At 45.2% G+C, this 22,872-nt stretch overlaps 1 protein-coding gene across 2 annotated transcripts in view; it reads right to left on the bottom strand.

Annotated features, from left to right (window-relative positions):
* Positions 1-9,107, bottom strand: part of SYNGR3 (synaptogyrin 3) — a 35,732-nt gene extending 26,625 nt beyond the window's left edge. Inside the window, exon 1 of one of the 2 annotated variants that reach the window (XM_077274439.1) lies at positions 8,790-9,107. In XM_077274439.1, coding sequence (XP_077130554.1) covers positions 8,790-8,888 — 99 coding nt within the window. In that variant the 5' untranslated portion in view covers positions 8,889-9,107. The remainder of the gene's footprint in view (positions 1-8,789) is intronic. The other variant, XM_077274438.1, reaches the window with a different exon arrangement.
* Positions 9,108-22,872: the final 13,765 nt, after the last annotated feature.

Raw genomic sequence — 22,872 nt, 5'->3', positions numbered from 1 at the left:
AGTTCAAGTGAAGGGAAACCTTAATACTTCAATATAAGACATTGTGGACAATTGTAGCTTCAGGTTTGTGGGAACAGTTTGGTGAAGACCCTTTTCGGTTCCCCATGACTGTGCTCAGTGCACCAGCTCCATACAGACATGGAGGGGAGATTAGTGACCGGCCGCACAGAGCCCCGAACCTAACTCCATCCAACACCTTTCTGGTAAACTAGAATGGAGATTGTTAGCCCACCCCTGGGACAATCATTCCCCCAAATGCTAGAACAGGGGACTAACCATTGCAAGGAGCAATTAAGCATGGGGCCTGTCATCCCATTCAATTATGCTATGAAGGGGACGGCAGTAAACAGATGAGGGTCCTCAGTTGTGGGACCACCACCTCCTTATTATCACCTATCCAGTGCATAGCTGATAGATGCGCACATAAGAGGGAAACAAGTCTGGGGCCACTTGCCACAATCTCAAACGTCCCATAAGGAAATGCTGAGCTTCCTTGTGCCGGGAAGAGATCATGTGAAGCCATTGGCACGCAGTGTGCCGCCACGTGACAACACACACAAGGTGAAATATTACTGCTATACACATGCTTTCCCTCAATAACTACTAGAGTGGAGTTACCCTTTCAGAATTATATCAAGTAAATAAAAACCACCTGGTGTAAAAATCAATCTGCTTAAACATTGTAAAATGCTAAAAGTGGAAACATTATTTTCAACCCCAGACGGCGCCATCAGACTCTGCTTACGTCATGTACAGGCGCTCTATCCCTATACCAGGAATACCTTGTGTCGGGGGTCTCTTCTGCAGCCACAACTCTGTGCTCATACACAGATTGCAGCAGCCCCCCGGCCTCGCCCAGCACAGGGGTGCAGCGCAGGTTGGCAGCGCCCAGGTCAAGGTCCCCGAACCCACGAACCGTTAGCGCTACCAGAGTTTCCCCCACCAGTCCAATATTACACCCCTTACCCCCCCATGAACATGTATTGTACATGTAATACTGATGTAATTAAAGTTTGCGTATTCACCTCCAAGTTTTATTCTTTTTGATAAAATATTAAAAATAAAGTTATGCATTGTCATACATTTGTTTTTGCTTTTTTATTACATTTTTGTAAGTAACAATTTTATTAGCTGTTATTATCTATCCCTAACCTTAACCCTACACCTAACCCTAAATCTAACCCTGAAACTAAAGCAATCACTAGTAGGAAATCTCAGCACTAATCAGCAGCTGAGCAATGTCACTTACACAAACTACGATTTTGCAGTTGTGTGTCAGCAGTCCAAGCTGTTTTATGGCAACCTATCCTGTTCTGTAAGCAGAATACAGGCTGCTGACGGATTCACATGGACAACGGAAAATTTGCATTTCTTCACTGCCCTACAAGCTTTCTTTTGGACTGTTCCTGTAAAGGAAGTGATTCTAGTAGTTCATATAGATACTAAAGAGTTATCCTTGCAATAAAGGAGCACGAATGTCACAAATGTCTTAAAGGTGGAGCTCCCAATGATTTAAAAGCCACCGTGGGGTACTGTGCCACCGATGTGACTTAGAATCCAGCTGCAAAGTTGTGCATATTGTCCACATACGTGGTTTAGTAAATGCTTGAACCAGGCAATGAGTGCTAACTACATCTGACAGCATAGGGACCAGTGACGTTTGGTTCCCCACCTCCATGTTGGTCAGATGTAAGGGCCTTCGTAGCGTTCTAGATCCTATAAAGACATATGTGTAATAATGTCCCCATCATGGCACCTTCCTGTAATAATGTCACCCATCTTTATGTAATAATTTTCCCCGTCATGGCCCCCATCTTATAATAATGTCTCTCATCCTGAGTCCCTCCTGTTATCATATCCTCTGCATTTTCCTGTTATAATGACCCCCATCCTGGTATAATGATCCTCATCCCGGGCCCCTTCCTGGTATATAGACCTCCATACTGGACCCAATTCTGGTATACTGACCCCCATCCTGGTATAATGATCCTCATCCTGTGCCCCTTCCTGGTGTAATGTAATGGTGGAAGGGTCCTGGTATACTAACCCCCATTCTGTACGCCTTCCTGGCATAATTGAAGTGAGGCTCATCCTGGGCCCTGTCCTCATATAATGAGCCCATCCTGGTATAATGATCTTCATCCTGGGCCCCTTCCTGGTATACTGACCCCCATGCTAGGCCCCTTCCTGGTGTAATTGAAGAAGGGCTCATCCTGGTCCCTGTCCTTGCCTAATGACCCCATCCTGGTATAATGATCTTCATCCTGGGCCCCTTTCTGGTATACTGACCCCCATGCTAGGCCCCTTCCTGGTGTAATTGAAGAAGGGCTCATCCTGGTCCCTGTCCTTGCCTAATGACCCCATCCTGGTATAATGATCTTCATCCTGGGCCCCTTCCTGGTATACTGACCCCCATGCTAGGCCCCTTCTTGGTGTAATTGAAGCAGGGCTCATCCTGGTCCCTGTCATAGTTACATATAGTTACATAGTTAGTAAGGCCGAAAAAAGACATTTGTCCATCCAGTTCAGCCTATATTCCATCATAATAAATCCCCAGATCTACGTCCTTCTAGAGAACCTAATAATTGTATGATACAATATTGTTCTGCTCCAGGAAGACATCCAGGCCTCTCTTGAACACCTCAACTGAGTTCGCCATCACCACCTCCTCAGGCAAGCAATTCCAGATTCTCACTGCCCTAACAGTAAAGAATCCTCTTCTATTTTGGTGGAAAAACCTTCTCTCCTCCAGACGCAAAGAATGCCCCCTTGTGACCGTCACCTTCCTTGGTATAAACAGATCCTCAGCGAGATATTTGTATTGTCCCCTTATATACTTATACATGGTTATTAGATCGCCCCTCAGTCGTCTTTTTTCTAGACTAAATAATCCTAATTTCGCTAATCTATCTGGGTACTGTAGTTCTCCCATCCCCTTTATTAATTTTGTTGCCCTCCTTTGTACTCTCTCTAGTTCCATTATATCCTTCTTGAGCACCGGTGCCCAAAACTGGACACAGTACTCCATGTGCGGTCTAACTAGGGATTTGTACAGAGGCAGTATAATGCTCTCATCATGTGTATCCAGACCTCTTTAATGCACCCCATGATCCTGTTTGCCTTGGCAGCTGCTGCCTGGCACTGGCTGCTCCAGGTAAGTTTATCATTAACTAGGATCCCCAAGTCCTTCTCCCTGTCAGATTTACCCAGTGGTTTCCCGTTCAGTGTGTAATGGTGATATTGATTCCTTCTTCCCATGTGTATAACCTTACATTTACCATTGTTAAACCTCATCTGCCACCTTTCAGCCCAAGTTTCCAACTTATCCAGATCCATCTGTAGCAGAATACTATCTTCTCTTGTATTAACTGCTTTACATAGTTTTGTATCATCTGCAAATATCAATATTTTACTGTGTAAACCTTCTACCAGATCATTAATGAATATGTTGAAGAGAACAGGTCCCAATACCGACCCCTGCGGTACCCCACTGGTCACAGCGACCCAGTTAGAGACTATACCATTTATAACCACCCTCTGCTTTCTATCACTAAGCCAGTTACTAACCCATTTACACACATTTTCCCCCAGACCAAGCATTCTCATTTTGTGTACCAACCTCTTGTGCGGCACGGTATCAAATGCTTTGGAAAAATCGAGATATACCACGTCCAATGACTCACCGTGGTCCAGCCTATAGCTTAGCTCTTCATAAAAACTGATTAGATTGGTTTGACAGGAGCGATTTCTCATAAACCCATGCTGATATGGAGTTAAACAGTTATTCTCATTGAGATAATCCAGAATAACATCCTTCAGAAACCCTTCAAATATTTTACCAACAGTAGAGGTTAGACTTACTGGCCTATAATTTCCAGGTTCACTTTTAGAGCCCTTTTTGAATATTGGCACCACATTTGCTATGCGCCAGTCCTGCGGAACAGACCCCGTCGCTATAGAGTCCCTAAATATAAGAAATAATGGTTTATCTATTACATTACTTAGATCTATTTTAATCTTATTTAGCCGGTTTCGCACCTCTTCTTGGGTTAGATTGGTGACCCTTAATATAGGGTTTTCATTGTTTCTTGGGATTTCACCTAGCATTTCATTTTCCACCGTGAATACCGTGGAGAAGAAGGTGTTTAATATGTTAGCCTTTTCCTCGTCATCTACAACCATTCTTTCCTCACTATTTTTTAAGGGGCCTACATTTTCAGTTTTTATTCTTTTACTATTGATATAGTTGAAGAACAGTTTGGGATTAGTTTTGCGCTCCTTAGCAATGTGCTTCTCTGTTTGCTTTTTGGCAGCTTTAGTTAGTTTTTTAGATAAAGTATTTTTCTCCCTATAGTTTTTTGGAGCTTCAATGGTGCCATCCTGCTTTAGTAGTGCAAATGCTTTATTTTTACTGCTAATTGCCTGTCTTACTTCTTTGTTTAGCCACATTGGGTTTTTCCTATTTCTAGTCCTTTTATTCCCACAAGGTATAAACCGCTTACAGTGCCTATCTAGGATGTTCTTAAACATTTCCCATTTATTATCTGTATTCTTATTTCTGAGGATATTGTCCCAGTCTACCAGATTAAGGGCATCTCTAAGCTGGTCAAACTTTGCCTTCCTAAAGTTCAGTGTTTTTGTGACTCCCTGACAAGTCCCCCTAGTGAAAGACAGGTGAAACTGTACAATATTGTGGTCGCTATTTCCTAGATGCCCGACCACCTGCAGATTTGTTATTCTGTCAGGTCTATTAGATAGTATTAGGTCTAAAAGTGCTGCTCCTCTGGTTGGATTCTGCACCAATTGTGAAAGATAATTTTTCTTGGTTATTAGCAGAAACCTGTTGCCTTTATGGGTTTCACAGGTTTCTGTTTCCCAGTTAATATCCGGGTAGTTAAAGTCCCCCATAACCAGGACCTCATTATGGGTTGCAGCTTCATCTATCTGCTTTAGAAGTAGACTTTCCATGATTTCTGTTATATTTGGGGGTTTGTAACAGACCCCAATGAGAATTTTGTTACCACTGTCCTTGTATAATGACCCCCATCCTGGTATACTGACCCCCATGCTAGGCCCCTTCTTGGTGTAATTGAAGCAGGGCTCATCCTGGTCCCTGTCCTTGTATAATGACCCCCATCCTGGTATACTGACCCCCATGCTGAGCCCCTTCTTGGTGTAATTGAAGCAGGGCTCATACTGGTTTCTGTCCTTGTATAATGACCCCCATCCTGGTATAATGATCTTCAACCTGGGCCCCTTCCTGGTATACTGACCCCCCCCCATGCTAGGCCCCTTCCTGGTGTAATTGAAGCGAGGCTCATTCTGGGCCCTGTCCTTGTATAATGTCAGTTGTGTTTTCCAAAACATAAAAAATATGATTCATCCCTTCGTCCGCTCCCACGTTGTGCGGCATCTTCTTTAGCTGACTTCTTTGTACCGGCACGGGCAGCGTACGACGTCCCTGCTGTGGCCACTCGTGACTGGCATGCCAAAGTCAGCTGCCAGATTTGATTGGCCGGGCCGTGTATTGTAGCGCAGGGAGCCGGAGAGTCAATCGACCACAATACACTTCAACTGAATGTGCGTCCTCGGATGTCGGCAGACCCACCTCACACATGGGCCCGGTCGCGCTCTTTAGGACTGCGATCGTTACCCCCGGTTTCATTTATTCACACTTTTCCAAGAGGAATAACAGAAGTAATGGCAGAAAACAGCAGCTTAATAAAAGGTGTTCCAAAATTACTTGGCAGTTACAATTTACTTAAATTTAAAAAAAAAACGCCAATAAAGCGGAACGATCCACTTTTTAAAATTATGTCCCTGTGCTTATTCCGTCCATCTTAACTTCCATCATTCTACATTGACAGATTTTTCTCATATATTGTTACAGCGGGGGCATGGCTGTGATGGTCTCAGCTCCAAATTCACTACACAAACATAGTGATTAATGGTAAAATTCTGTCTGACTACAGCCACCACTAGAGGGAGCACACTGCATACCGGTAACAGAGTGAGCTCCCTCTAGTGGTGGCTGCACACAGAATTTTAACTGTTCAGAGAATTTGGAACTTAAAATTGAATTTTCCATACATCATCTTCAATTCCACCCTCACCGATCAGACCGTCCGCCCCATCGTATTGTCCACTCCTTGAGGGAATACTCTTGATTCCATGACATGTTGTTTCCATACTGTTGATTCCATGACATGTATCCATAATTTACAAATCAATCAATGCGCTAATTAATAGTGGTAGGAAATGTAGGAGGTTAGCTAATAACCTATTCCTGGATCTACAGTAAATGACTGTGAAAGCGAAAGTTAAGAACTAACCTTTGGCAGGAGGGAGTGGAGGGGGAGCTACTATGGCTTCCAGCCATAAAGACTCAGGAGATCCAGAATCTGGATCTTGCACCGGGTATTGGAACCTGCCAGGAATGGTAATTACTATCCGGACCCCTCTCACTGTACACTGGACCCTCATTGTGCGCAGCCCCATCTCCTCCCATATTACCAGGATCCAGATCTGATGATACAATGGCAATAAAATGTCTGCTACCCTTATTATTCTCTGCACTCTACGATATGACATGAGCATGCCTGGAAAGAGCAGGGTAATGCCATAAACATACCCCTAGTATAGGCTCACATCCTACAAACATATAGGACGGTATAACATAAGCATGCCCTACTGAAGGGTTTATGATTGACATAGACATACCCAAAGGACAGAAGCATTCTCAGAAAAATATAATACATGGTATAACATAAGCATGTCCTAAATACAGAATGGTACAGCGGAAGTCTGCTCTAACCCTAGAATGATATAACAAAACCAAGTCCCTAGTGTATGGTAAAGGCATGATCTTATTAAACAATGGTTTATTATGGCCACAGATCAGAATGGTATAACATAAGCATTCTCTGAGAACAGAATGATAGATATATCATGATTGTGCCCCTTGAATAGCATGGTATAACATAAGCATGTCCTTAAATGCAAGATGGTATAGTGGAAGAGCGGAAGTATACCTTTACACATAGACTGCTAACTCAAAAGCATGCCCCTAGAATAGCATGGTATAACATAGGCATGCTATGAGCATGTCCTTAGTATATAATGTTATAATATGAGCATGTCCTTGGTGTGTAAATGGTATAATATGAGCATGTCCTTAGTGAATAATATAGGCATGTCCTTGGTATATAATGGTATAATGTCAGCATGTCCTTAGCATATAATGGTATAATATGAGCATGTCCTTAGCATATAATGGTATAATATGAGCATGTCCTTAGTGTATAATGGTATAATATGAGCAAGTCCTTAGTTTATAATATAGGCATGTCCTTAATATATAATGGTATAATATAAGCATGTTCTTAGTATATAATGATATAATATAGGCATGTCCTTAGTATGTAATGGTATAACATAAGCCAGCTTATTATAATTTTAACAAGTGTCCCCAAAGTGCTACGGTGCTCCCAGCTTGTCTATACCCAATGCACAATCAGTGGAGGGCTGGATGCACAGTGGAGGGCTGGATGCACAGTGGAGGGCTGGATGCACAGGCTGTGATCCTACATTTACCTGCACAGCCCATACCACAGCACAGGTGAATGGGGGGACTCCAGGCGCCTGATCATCATCATCCCCTCGGTATAAGGCCACTATATTGGGTCTGAAGTCAGCAGACAGTCATGTCGCTGTTTTGCTTGGCAGACAGGAGTGTCTATTGTCTGTGCACAGCTAATAATAAATGGCCATCACAATGGCTCTCACTAGCCCAGGATCCCTCCTATTGTACTGGAGACAGATTCAGATGCTCAGTGTATATCAGTGTATAGATCAGATGCTCGGTGTATATCAGTGTATAGATGAGATGCTCAGTGTAGAGATCAGATGCTCAGTGTAGAGATTAGATGCTCAGTGTATAGCTCAGATGCTCAATGTATAGAGATCAGATGCTCAGTGTATAGCTCAGATGCTCAGTGTATAGCTCTGATGCTCAGTGTATAGCTCAGATGCTCAATGTATAGAGATGAGATGCTCAGTGTATAGCTCTGATGCTCAGTGTGGAGATCAGATGCTCAGTGTATAGCTCTGATGCTCAGTGTGGAGATCAGATGCTCAGTGTATAGCTCTGATGCTCAGTGTATAGATCAGATGCTCAGTGTATAGCTCAGATGCTCAGTGTATAGCTCAGATGCTCAGTGTATAGATGAGATGCTCAGTGTATAGATCAGATGCTCAGTGTATAGATCAGATGCTCAGTGTATAGATCAGATGCTCAGTGTATAGCTCTGATGCTCAGTGTATAGATCAGATGCTCAGTGTATAGCTCAGATGCTCAGTGTATAGCTCAGATGCTCAGTGTATAGATGAGATGCTCAGTGTATAGATGAGATGCTCAGTGTATAGATCAGATGCTCAGTGTATAGATCAGATGCTCAGTGTATAGCTCAGATGCTCAGTGTATAGATCAGATGCTCAGTGTATAGATCAGATGCTCAGTGTATAGATCAGATGCTCAGTGTAGAGATTAGATGCTCAGTGTATAGATCAGATGCTCAGTGTATAGATCAGATGCTCAGTGTATAGATCAGATGCTCAGTGTATAGATCAGATGCTCAGTGTATAGATCAGATGCTCAGTGTAGAGATTAGATGCTCAGTGTATAGATCAGATGCTCACTGTATAGCTCAGATGCTCAGTATATATCAGTGTATAGCTCAGGTAGTCTTTACATTAGGTGCATGCATTGACAATGGGTGGTCCTCACTTACCCAGGATAATATCCTCAGGATGGTCTGTGGCTGTTTTAGGAATTCTATAGGGTCAAATCCTCCTCCTGCTCTTCCAGCTCCAAACGAAGCTCCTTCCATGTCTGCAGTGTCACTGCTCAGCACCTGCCTCCTCGCCTTGTCCTATACCCCTGCCCTTGGTAGGATCCCTCTGTCTGTCTGCCTGTCAGTCCTTCCTTCACCCTCCCCTCCTCTCTCCCTCTTGCAGACCCTTCCTCTCCTTTGCACTCAGTGCCTATGTTCTAGCAGCCTGTGTCTATGGTGCTGTGAGGGCATTACAGCCTGAGCGCTGGCACCTCCTCCCTCCTTCCATACAGTATATTTATTCCTCCTCCTCCCCTTCTCATCATCATCTTCTTCCTTATCATCCACCACACAGTTGTTCTCTGTTTTCCTTATCTCCCCCTTCAGACCATCATCATCATCATCATCATCCTCCCTTTCTCCTGCACTGAGTACATTATAAATGCCACCTTCTCACTGGAATGAATGGGTTAAGGTGGCCTCAAGGTGCAGGAGTCACTGCCTGATACAAATATTTACCTTTCATTCCATTGATGTTACATTGTATCACACACAAGTCACATGACATTCTGATGGGAATATGGCCAGATCACCTGTAGCCTGGGACTAGTGAGGTGGGTAATCCTCTGGTTGCCATAGACTCATCTATAGTCAGGAGGCCCTGCTATTGGTTGCACTGGCCACAATATTTTGATGTATCATGTAATAATTCTGATAATCCGGAACCTGATAGTCTGCCATTTCTGGTAATCCGGCATGAGACAACGTCTGGGGCAGCGTCAGATCAGGACATAGTTTTATTTTCGCTATCTCCAATGTTTAACCCTTTAATGGCGCGGCCAATTCACGTATTTTTTTGCCATATAGTTTTTTTTTTTTCACCGTCCCTTCATCCAAGAGCCATAGCAATCATTTAAAAAAAAAAAAAAATCGGTTCAGCTAGCCTAATGAGGACTTGTTTTTTTTTTTTTGCAGGACAAGTTGTGGTTTTTCCATAAAATGGACCGAAAAATGGAAAAAAAATTGTAAGTGCGGTGAAATAAACCACAAATCCGCTGTTGTTTTCCTGAGTTTGTGTTTATGGCATTCATTGTGCAGAAAAACAAAAACAACAGGCAACATCATTCTTCAGGTCAGTGGAATTGCAGCGATGAAAAGCATGGTTTTTTTAATTATTATTTTAATGACTTAAAAAAAAATCAACATTTTGGAACCAAAACATTTGGCCAGTAGTTTTCTTTGTGTTGTGTTCTTTGTAGTTTTCTATGGATGGAGCAACGTGAGGGCTTGTGTTTTATTGCGTGGTGAGCTGCAGTTTCTATTCTTACCTTTGTGGAGTACGTACAACGTATTGAACGATTATTATTGTATTTTGTGTAAATGACAATTTTGCCTGTTTGATTTTTTTCTCCTTTACCCCCATGGGTTAAATAATATTTTCATATATTGGACTTTAATGGATGTGATGATACCAAATCTGCTTATTTTAATTGCTTCATTTTTGAACAAGGAAAATTGGAGTGATCAGATTTCTGTTTTTATTTAATTTATTTTTCATTTTTATATTTTTTTCATATTTTTTTCATTTTTCAATATTTTTACTTTGTTTTAGTCCTCCTAAGCTACATAAAACTGCAATTGTCTACTTCAGTATTGCAATATATCGTAAAAGTCATGGTCTCCTATGACGCCAAGCCACGAGCTTCACAGAAATACCAGGATGACCCCAGTTGCTTTGGCAATCCACTGGCATCCCATGAGGCCTGCTGTCAGAGATTGATAGCAGCATATAATGGCTAAACAGCTGCGATCGGAGCTCTGATTGCAGCTGGACAGGGCAGATGCTGGCTGTGTATCACAGACGGCACCTGCCTTGTTGTGGAACGTGCTCAGCTTCTGAGCCTGCTGAGGAGCACCTGCACCCTCTACACTGCCGGTCATGGGGGAGAAGGAATAGAAGGGTGTGGATACTTTTGTAACCGCTCTGCTGGATATTCTTGCAGTTTTCTCATTTGTCCAGGTCCTCTGTGCTCTGTGTTCCTCTCATCTTGAGATCCGACCCTCAACCCTCACTCACAAGGACTCCTTCCCAAAGTCAGGCATTTTTATGTCACTCCCAAGATTGACATCCTTTCTGTTTTTCCTGACATGTAACGGACTCCACTCGCTGTCAGTGACCGGAAACAATTGTTTACACCCAGAGCCTCTGATTTTCATTCACTTGGGGCAAGCAGAGGTCTTGAAAGCCGGGGATTTGATACACAAGGTTTCCATATTGCCACTTACGTCATGCAATTATTTCTGACCTGCGATAATTGTAAGACAAGTCTCAAGTTCTAGCAACTAATTAACAAACTGGGCCAAGAATGCTAACTTTACTCTCCAGCTTCCTAGTGTTATCTAATATTTACACGTCATAGGGGTCACCACGGAACAGGATGCAAAGCCGTAATCTCACCGGGAGTGGGAAGTTATAACGTACACTAAGTACTATGCAATAGTATTAGGCAGGTGTGGAAAAAAAGGCTGCAAAGTCAGGATTCTGCCAGAGTGTTAATAGTTTATTTTTATCAATTAAATAAAGTGAATGAACAAAAGAGAAATCTAAGCCCCCTCAGTATCTATCTCATGACCGCCCATCACCTCCATCATCAGTATCTCATGACCGCCAGTCGCCTCCATCATCAGTATCTCGTGACCACCTGTCGCCTCCATCATCAGTATCTGGTGACCGCCCGTCGCCTCCATCATCAGTATCTGATGACCGCCCGTCGCCTCCATCATCAGTATCTGGTGACCACTCGTCACCTCCATCATCAGTATCTGGTGACCACCCGTCGCCTCCATCATCAGTATCTGGTGACCACCTGTCACCTCCATCATCAGTATCTGGTGACCACCCGTCGCCTCCATCAGTATCTGGTGACCACCTGTCGCCTCCATCATCAGTATCTGGAGACCACCTGTCGCCTCCATCATCAGTATCTGGTGACCGCCCGTCGCCTCCATCATCAGTATCTCATGACCACCCGTCGCCTCCATCATCAGTATCTGGTGACTACCCGTCGCCTCCATCATCAGTATCTGGTGACCACCCGTCGCCTCCATCATCAGTATCTGGTGACCACCCGTCGCCTCCATCATCAGTATCTGGTGACCACCCGTCGCCTCCATCATCAGTATCTGGTGACCACCCGTCACCTCCATCATCAGTATCTCATGACCACCCGTCGCCTCCATCATCAGTATCTGGTGACTACCCGTCGCCTCCATCATCAGTATCTGGTGACCACCCGTCGCCTCCATCATCAGTATCTGGTGACCACCCGTCGCCTCCATCATCAGTATCTGGTGATCACCTGTCACCTCCATCATCGGTCTCTATCTCATGACCGCCTGTCGCCTCCATCATCAGTACCTATCTCATGACCACCTGTCACCCCCATCATCAGTATCTGGTGACCACCTGTCGTCTCCATCATCAGTATCTGGTGACCACCCGTCACCTCCATTATTTCTTCTCGTCACTTGTACACAGGTTATGGAGGATCTTGGCAGGAGATTGTTTTAAACATCTTGGAGACCTGACCCCAGATCTTCTGTGTATGAGGCTTGTGCGGATCCTTCTGTCTCTTTATCTGATGCCAGACAGACTGGATGATGTGAGGTCAGGACTCTGTGGGGCCGGATCATCACCTCCAGGACTCTTTATTAATAACCTTGGCTGGGTGTTTGGGGTCTTTGTCCGGCTGCAGAATAAATTTTGAACCAAACTGCAGGGGTCCTACATTTATCAATCAGGAGTATAAGGGTATTCTGAGCTATTAGAGGAGGGTCCCCTTTCCAGAACCCTCATATCTAGGCCTGAGCGGAAACCACTTGTAAAGATTTAGGACGACATGTTGCCAGAGTGAGCTCACTGATGGACTCTCACTAAACTCATTCTGCACTCAGAAACGAGCCTGTAAAAGCCAAACTGTGCACATTTTTAACGTTAGTCCAAAATAAGGTACATGCATTTAAGTGAACAAAAAAAACCCCTTTAAAATTCTCTGTTGCGGTCGTGTGGCTAGACTGCGTGACATCGTCAAAGGCGTAGAGCAAACGGGGAGTTCAGTGTTAGTTGTTTTGTTATTTTATACCTTTTCCAAATTTTTAGAACCCCGATGTCACCCAGTGATCAGTTATGATCAGAACCTGCAATAAGCGTTCTACTTCCCTGCAGCACTACCGCAGGAGAAATGAAGTATTACACTTTACCTATTGAAATCAACGTGCTGGGTCCTCCAGAGCAAGATAGGGGTCTTTTAGCTGTCCTTCCTCTTGGATAATGGGTTAGGGTCCTGAAGAAGGGACCCAGCACAGCGGTGGGGTTGGGATGGTCATCGCTGACACGTCTCTATGTGGTTAGCTTCCCATTGGAAGTGTGGGCATCAGACAAGTTCAGGTTAGGATACAGCGCAGGGCGGGCAGGATGGCTGCAGCCATTTAGACAGGCACTGGAAGTAAAACCTGACAGCATCTGTTCTGTGTCACAGGGGACATTAGACGAGTCTCATCCATTGCCTGGAACCCACAAGGCGAAGTGTAACAGCATTACCCAGAAGCCAGGTTTATCTTCATCAGGCCGCAGTGACTCACCTCCTCGGGCCTGAAGACTCCTGGAGATCCTGCGCTTTATGAACAGCGGCGTCTCCCCTGGAGATCAATAAATGTGACGTCTTGCAGGTTATTAATGGCGCTTTTCTAAATGGCGCGGACACTTTCACGTTACATCTTTACAGCTGTTCATATAGAAAATGTCACAAGGCGCAGTAACTACAATAAACAGTCCCACAGGGACAAAAAAGAGTTTTTTTCCCCCTAATCCTCTTAGTGTGGGAATAGAATGTATGATTTTTTCCGGATATCGAGCTCCAAATCCCCTGAATAGGCATAGAGATAAATTATGACATTCTCTCTCTCTGCAACCTCCACTAGAGGGAGCTCTTTAGATACGGTTTGTACATTGAACTCAATGATACAAGATCCTGAGCTCCCTCTAGTGGCGGCTGCAGAAAGCTAGAATTTTATAAGGATTTGGAGCTCTGCACCAAAAAAAAATCAAAGCTCTGACAAATATAATTAAAAAAAGGTATAAATGAAATGGTGTTTGCTGGTAGACAGTTGCCAGTTTATTTTTTTTTGTCCTGTTGATCTGTAAATTTACATTTTTTTTTAAGATTCGTTTTCGGGTTGCTCCGCGACTATCCAGAGTTCCTCTTTTGCGGATTGTGCGTATCAGTCGTTTTATTTCCTCTTTTAGATAACGATAGTCGTGTGATAGTGAAAATAATGTATCTTCCTTGTTTTCAAGATGTCAACAAGACAGAATATTACTTATTAAGGTCCTTTTGCGCGGCAGGCGAGCGGTCACAGAAACGCTTGCTCCCAGTCATTGCCCTGTGTGATCTTGGCCCGCGATCAGCTGACAACCAACTGCACAGTGTAAACAGGGGAAGATGTGCGGCTGCCAGTAGTGCACACTGTAGGCCATACACTGTATGGGGATTAACAATGGCAGCAATGATAGTTCGTCTTCATACACTCGGCGCTGTGCTAAACCGAGTGCCGACCAACTCACGGACCATCGCTGCTTGTACAGGTCAGAAAATCTGTCTGGGTGTCCCTCACCCCTCCAGGCTCCTAAGGGAAGTGCTGCGTCCCCTCTCTGCAGCAGGTGGTGTCGCAAGTCAGTGTTTTTTATGATGTTGTCTGCTGGATTATTTGAACCCTGCTTTGGTGACAGGTCGCTGCCTGAGTATCCTGGTAGTTGGCATTTCTGACACTATGCTGTACCACCTTTGCAAACTCAGCTATGCTACATTAGCCACTGATGCTACAACTCTGCTGACCAGGCTGTGGTGCACCGGTTATCACTGTTCAAGCTCCGCTGCATCGGTCATCACTGTTCCAGCCCTACTGCACTGGTCATCGCCATCCTAGCTCTGCTGTACCAAGCATCACCATCCCAACTCTACTGCACAGGGCATCGCCGTCCCAGCTCTGCTGTATGGGTCGTTGTCATCACAGCTCTGCTGCACAGGTCATCCTTGACCCAGCCCTCCTATCCAGGGCATTGCCATCCCAACTCTACTGCACAGGTCATCGCCGTCCCAGCTCTGCTGCATGGGTCATCAATGTTCGAGCTCTGTTATACAGGGCATTGAAGTCCCATCTCTGCTGCATGGGTTATTACTGTTCCTTCTCTCCTATCAAGGGCATCACCCACCCAACTCTGCTGCATGGGTCAGACTCATCACTGATTGAGCTCTGCTGTACAGGGCATTGAAGTCCTATCTCTGCTGCATGAGTCATCACTCTTCCAGGTCTGCTATACAGGGCATTGAAGTCCTATCTCTGCTGCATGAGTCATCACTGTTGCAGCTCTGCTATACAGGGCATTGAAGTCCTATCTCTACTGCATGAGTCATCACTGTTGCAGCTCTGCTATACAGGGCATTGAAGTCCCATATCTGCTGCATGAGTCATCACTCTTCCAGCTCTGCTATACAGGGCATTGAAGTCCCATATCTGCTGCATGAGTCATCACTCTTCCAGCTCTGCTATACAGGGCATTGAAGTCCCATCTCTGCTGCATGGGTCATCACTGTTCCAGTTCTGCTACAACAGTTTGGCACCCCTTCTACTGTGCACTAGCTCAGCACCATTGCGCCACGACTCTTTCGTCCTGCTGTACCAGCACCACCTCTCCCTGTTGCTCAAGAACGGTTCATCTGGACCATTTGGACTTTGAGGATTCACCTCACCAGGTGATGCAGAGCAAAATGGACTCATTCCTAGAACCTAGAAAGTCTGATATCTTGAAACATCTGGAGTGTTGGGGTGAATGATTGGCCCGAATAAACGTTTATAGACACATTTGTTCCCAATAAATTCCCAGTGTAACCAGTGATCAGCCGACAAATAAGGAAATGCGTCCTATATGTGGCCTAAAAGCCATTACAGAAAAAGGAGATGAGTGAAGGTAGATGGTAACAATGCATCAGCCGCAGGTCCATAGTCCTGGAGGCTGACCGTCGTGTGGGCTGGGTATGGACCCAAGGACGACTAAGGGAAATGACCATCTCAGTCCCACCTGCTTGAAGACCATCATCAATGCTGTCATTTTGTGGCTAATTTACTCTGAAGTCATTTTGTCCAATACAAGATCTGCAGGATCTCTGTGAAAAACACTCTGTCTGGCCATTATATGACTTGTATTCTGCATCCGTTTCCAGTTTTCCAATATTTTTTTTTTATTTTCAGTTGTCTCTGAGCTGGTGGGGAAGACTAGCTGCTATGACGCCTCCCATACTCAGCAGACACAGACGTAAGGGATTCCCGCTCTTCAGACATTATGTAGCACATGTTCAGAAGCAGCCGCATGGAGGACACTATACAGCAATACCGCCTGAGAAAGCATTACGCGAAACGCTAATCAACAGCACTTGTCTCATTGGTAAACACGGCACGTTATAATTATTCTTATTATCTGATCACTTGGACTCGTGTCTGGACCTTTCGGTTGATTTGAATATTGACAAATTTTACTTGATAGTGACGTGTAATATACCAATATGTCCCTCATCTGAGGTTAATTGTGCATTTGCTGATTATTTTAGTGCCTCCTAAATTTCCTTTTTTTCTCTCTGAATTACCTGACCAATTGTTCTTAAAGGGAACCTGTCAGCAGGATTGTGCACAGTAACCTACAGACAGTGTCAGGTCGGCGCCGTTATACTGATTACAATGATACCTGGCGATGAAATCCATCTTGTGGTTGTTTAATCTTTATTTTCAGTTTTTAGTTAATGATATGCTCGTGCTCTGGGGCGGCCTGTTGGGGGTCTTCATGTGGTGGAAAGAGCAATGATGGGAGTGGTGGGGGAGAAGACAATGATAAAGGTGGTAGAAAGAGCAATGATGGGGGTGGTGAGGGAGAAGTCAATGATGGAGGTGGTGGAGAAGACAATGATGGAGTGGAGGGGGAGAACAATGATGGAGAGAGCAATGATGGAGTTGATGGTGAGGGCAATGACTGGGGTGGTGGAGAGGGCAATGACTGAGATGGTGGAGAGGGCAATGATGGAGGTGATAGAGCAATGATGGAGAGGGTAATGATGGAGGTGATGGAGAGAGCAATGATGGAGGTAATGGGGAGGGCACTGATTGGGGTGGTGGAGAGGGCAATGATGGAGATGGAAATGATGGGGGTGATGGAGAGGGCAATGTAGGAGGTGGGGAGAGGACAATGAGTGGATGCGGGGGAGGAGGACAATGAGGGATGTATCGATTGGGATGGTATGAAGGGGGACTTATAATGGACTTACGAACAGGGGAAGGGGGAGGAGCAGGGCCGTATTTAGAGTTTATGCTGCCCTAGGCACTTTTAGTGCTGCCTCCCCCTTTGGTGAGTATGACACTATCAGCAGTGACTTTGGCAAGAATCGCTGATGTAAAAGTAGCCTTTTGCGGCAGATCGGGCAGTTTTTCTGCATCTACTGCGTAACGGATCACTTACAGCAACACTGCGTTTGGCCTCATTCATTCCCTATTGGATTTGCGGCACTTGGCATGATCTGGCAAATGCGGTACCATACCTCCCAACTTTTGAAGAAGGGAAAGAGGTGTAAAGTTTGCGGGGCGCGTAGTGCGCCGCAGCAAATTTTAGTCCACGCCTCTGACCACACCCATTTCACAACTAGCCACACCCATATCCACGTCCCAACCACACCCATTTAGCACTGCTGATCACATCATAAACAATAATTATAAACAAAAAAAAATATGGCCACACATGATGCTCAATACTGTATAACGGCCACCACACATGATGCTCCATACTGTATAATGGCCGCACACAGTTCTCCATACTGTCTAATGACCCCACATGATGTTCAATACTGTATAATGGCCACACATGATGCTTCATACTGTATAATGGCCACACATGATGCTCCATACTGTATAATGACCCCACATGATGCTCAATACTGTATAATGGTCACACATGATGCTCAATACTGTATAACGGCCACCACACATGATGCTCCATACTGTATAATGGCGGCACACAGTTCTCCATACTGTATAATGACCCCACATGTTGTTCAATACTGTATAATGGCCACACATGATGCGTCATACTGTATAATGGCCACACATGATGCTCCATACTGTATAATGACCCCACATGATGCTCAATACTGTATAATGGCCACACATGATGCTCAATACTGTATAACAGCCACCACACATGATGCTCCATACTGTATAAAGGCCGTACACTGTTCTCCATACTGTATAATGACCCCACATGATGCTCAATACTGTATAATGCCCCCTACCATCTTGTATGCATGGCTCATCTCCCCCCATCCTGTATGCATGGCTCATCTCCCTCCCATCCCATCCTGTATGCATGGCTCATATCCCCCCTCCTGTATGCATGGCTCATCTCCCTCCCATCCATTTGCATGGCTCATATTCCCCCCTCCTGTCTGCATGGCTCTTATCCCCCCCCCCCCTGTATGCATGGCTCATCTCCCTCCCATCCCGTATGCATGGCTCATATTCCCCCCCCCTCCTGTATGCATGGCTCATCTCCCTCCCATCACATATGCATGGCTCATATTCCCCCCCTCCTGTATGCATGGCTCATATCCCCCCCTCCTGTATGCATGGCTCATATCCCCCCTCCTGTATGCATGGCTCATATCCCCCCCCTCCTGTATGCATGGCTCATCTCCCTCCCATCACATATGCATGGCTCATACTTCCCTCCCCCCTCCTGTATGCATGGCTCATATCCCCCCCCCTCCTGTATGCATGGCTCATCTCTCAACCCCCCTGCTCCCGCTCCTGCTCCCATCTTGCATGGCTTGGCTCCCCGCCCTCATAATCACCTTTCCCACACCGCGCTGCCGCGCCAAACATCCCTCTAGCTCTGTCCCGACTCCCGGCGCAGCACCTTCTTCCTGCGTGAGGTCATGTGGTACCGCTCATTAAGGTCATGAATATGCCCATATTCATGACCTTAATGAGCGGTGCCATGTGACCGCTCACTCAGGATGAGCTGCAGGCGCTGAGACCAGGCATCGCTGCAGCAGGGTGAGTATGACGTCTTCAAGGAGGGTGGTTGGCAGGCGGGTGGCTGGGGGGGGCTGTCTGTCGGGAGGTGACCGAGGACTTAAAAAAAAAAAACTTGCTCAGATGCCGCCCCCTGCATCGTCCCGCCCTAGGCACGTGCCCTCAAGTGCCTAGTGGCAAATATGGCCCTGGGGAAGAGGATGTTAGGTATGGATGTAAAATGAATTGGGGGGTGGAGGAGGGGGCTAAGCCCCTGATAGCATCCTCCCCGTTTCACAATTCATTGTGATGCTATCGGGGACTTAACATTTATTGGGGATTGGGAGAGGAGGCGATAAGGTGCATAGGACCCTTTATAATGAACTCAATGGTGGGAGAAGACGCTGTCAGGGACTTATAATGGATTGGGAGGTGGCGGAGGAGGCTCAGAACCTGCTAATGTCTTCTGACCAGATGGAGAAGACACAGAAGAAAGCGGCTCTAATCAGGTGAGACGTCAGAGCCTGGGTGTAGATATTATTCCGTATCTGCGCTGTGTGACGTGGAGGGATAACGTTACCTGTAAAATCCCTTTTTCTACATTCTCACATTTCTGTGAAATGTCCGGGTGGTTCCAGGTCTTTTTGTCGGAGGGCACACGGACTCATCGAGTTTTATAGATCCATTCACACATATATGAAACTCATGGATCTGAGAATGGGATCTGTGAGGGTCAGAGAATGTTCTGTTCTGGGGTGAAGACGAAGGTGACCCCACATCCACATTACCCCTCCTATCAGGTGCAACTCCCCGAACCATTGCATTCACTTCCATGACGTGTCGCTCGGCCCTAAAGAATGATACTTCCGACATCAATCATCACATACCAGGACCAAATCAGGTGCACCACTCCGCTATATTACCCGGGGGGCCCCTGTGTTACACCCCAATCACTCACTGATCCCATAGTCAACACGCTGCAATCAAATAAGTTAAAGGGGCGGTGCACCCAGTACAAATATACCGACCCGACAAACCATAGCGATAAAGTATGGTAAATAAGGAAACAGTCAGCATCATAAGCCTCTAGTATGAGGGAGCGGTCAACCGGTTTATCAACCCTCTTTCATAAGACTATAAGATTTGTCTGCAGGTGACAGTTTTGGTTTTGCATCAAAATAAATGCGAAAGTAAGAAACCTACTCGAAATTACCCATAATTGAAAAAAATAATTATTAACCCCATGATCTTTTATATCTGCACCTATGACACACTAACTGTGATACTGCGATAATCAAAGTCCCTTGAGATAAAACTGCACGAAGTGGAGCCGTAAAATGGGAGCAAAACCGCCGAGATCTTCAGTCCTTACCAGCGGGCCGCTCCGCAGCATAAACTATGGGGAACACAGCAATGGGCAGAGCAAGACGAGGATTTGGGGATCCTCTTATGCTTTAAAAAACACATTTTAATCTCCGAGAGAGAATACTATTAAGGGGTTAAATAAAAATAAATTATGTATGACTCCTCCTAGTGGAGAACACACAATATGACCGGTGTAATCAGCGGGTAGATAAGAGGTGTACACTGGGATATATGTATGTATCAGGGAGAGTTAATAATTCATAATTCTTCTTTTAATGGCCACCACGGCCTCCTGAAGAAAAATAATGTCTGTGAATCCTGGGATAGGGACGATATAGCGTAACGGCAAATCACACAATTACTGTAGAATGGAGAAAAACCTACCGTCTGGTATCAACATGTCACTATGCACATATAATAGAGAATTGCAGTAAATATTTCACATATATTACATAAATACATTACTAGTCCTGCATTATACCCCGGAGCTGCACTCACTACTCTGCTGGTGCAGTCACTGTGTACATACATTACATTACTGATCCTGAGTTACATCCTGTATTATACCCCAGAGCTGCACTCACTACTCTGCTGGTGCAGTCACTGTGTACATACATTACATTACTGATCCTGAGTTACATCCTGCATTTTACCCCGGAGCTGCACTCACTACTCTGCTGGTGCAGTCACTGTGTACATACATTACATTACTGATCCTGAGTTACATCCTGCATTATACCCCGGAGCTGCACTCACTACTCTGCTGGTGCAGTCACTGTGTACATACATTACATTACTGATCCTGAGTTACATCCTGCATTATACCCCAGAGCTGCACTCACTATTCTGCTGATGCAGTCACTGTGTATATACATTACATTACTGATCCTGAGTTACATCCTGTATTATACTCCAGAGCTGCACTCACTATTCTGCTGGTGCAGTCACTGTGTACATACATTACATTACTGATCCTGAGTTACCTCCTGTATTATACCCCAGAGCTGCACTCACTATTCTGCTGGTGCAGTCACTGTGTACATACATTACATTACTGATCCTGAGTTACATCCTGTATTATACCCCAGAGCTGTACTCACTATTGTGCTGATGCAGTCACTGTGTACATACATTACATTACTGATCCTGAGTTACATCCTGTATTATACTCCAGAGCTGCACTCACTATTCTGCTGGTGCAGTCACTGTGTACATACATTACTGATCCTGAGTTAGGCTAGTTTCACATTGGCGTTCGAATCTGCAGCGTTTAATCCGCATCCGCAAGTGCAGGAAAAAACACTTGGAAATGCGTACAAACGCGGCGTTTTTTAGACGCATGCGGAAACGCATGCGCTTAAAAAAACGCCGCGTTTGCACGCTTTTCTATGCGTTTTTCCCTACGTTTGCGTTTTTGGTGCGCATGGTGACAAATTTTACAGGAGAAAAATAGAGATAACCAGAAACCGCCAATGGGACTACAGAGGGCGTGTATTATGGGATCTCAATATATAGACCCTTGAACAGCTGAACTCTTCAGATTTTGCTCCTGTATGCTGTGTCAGAATGGATCTTCGCATGGAGAGCTTTTATTTCAACCTGGATTTAAGCATCAAGCTGTTTCTTGCCTGTGCGTTTGCTTGGAAGCAAGACAGAAATCGCGAAAGATGGAGGAGACATCGTAGGCGTTTTTGGAGACACCCCATTATCGAACTACGTGAGAGCCGTGGAGCCTACCACACGCTCTATGCCGAGATTAATGCCAACCCGGACAAATTCCCGGAATATACAAGGATGTCGCAAGACTCGTTCCGGGATTTGCTTGCTCGTGTCCAAGGAGCCATCCGGAGACAGGACACCCAGCTCCGTAGAGCGATTCCACCCGAGGAACGTCTGCTGGTTACATTAAGGTACGTTCCAAATCTAAACCAATGACAGTCCAAATTTTGGGTGTTCTGACATGTATGTTTTGGGTATTTTCCTTTCTGTCTTTAGCGTAACCACACCATAAATAGAATAGATTGTAATTTTTTTTTGGTTTGTTTTTCTTAGATTTCTGGCAACCGGAGAGAGTTTATCATCCCTCCACTTCCAATACCGGCTCGGAATATCCACCCTGTCCGGAATAGTTGCGGACACCTGCCGGGCTTTGTGGAATGTACTCCGGGAAGAGTTTATACCCCTTGCTGCAGCGCTGCTGAATGGCTGGGACGGGTCCGTGGCTGTCTGATGAAGGACCGCTCCAGAACCTGGGCCAACAGTAGTGCTCCATGTGCTGTGAAAAAAGAAAAAAGAAAATTAATACCAAGAATTAACCAGACGCAAAATCCTGTGGAAAAGAAATATACAGATTATGGCAATACAATACAACCAAATGCAAGGGGAAAATACTTACGTTCTCTGGGCAAGGACCGGTCTTAAAAATGCCAGAACGCGATGGTATTTGTATTTTCTGATCCTTGCTCCTGAACCACTGGGAACACGGCTCTCTTGACGCAGGTCCTTTTGAAGCGGTCCTTCATCGAACGCCAACGTGTTTTCACTTTGGCCACTGTTAAAAAAAAAA

The sequence above is a fragment of the Ranitomeya variabilis genome, chromosome 7 (genome assembly GCF_051348905.1).
Source record: "Ranitomeya variabilis isolate aRanVar5 chromosome 7, aRanVar5.hap1, whole genome shotgun sequence".
Classification (NCBI taxonomy): Eukaryota; Metazoa; Chordata; class Amphibia; order Anura; family Dendrobatidae; genus Ranitomeya; species Ranitomeya variabilis.
This window is presented reverse-complemented; position numbering and strand designations above follow the sequence as displayed.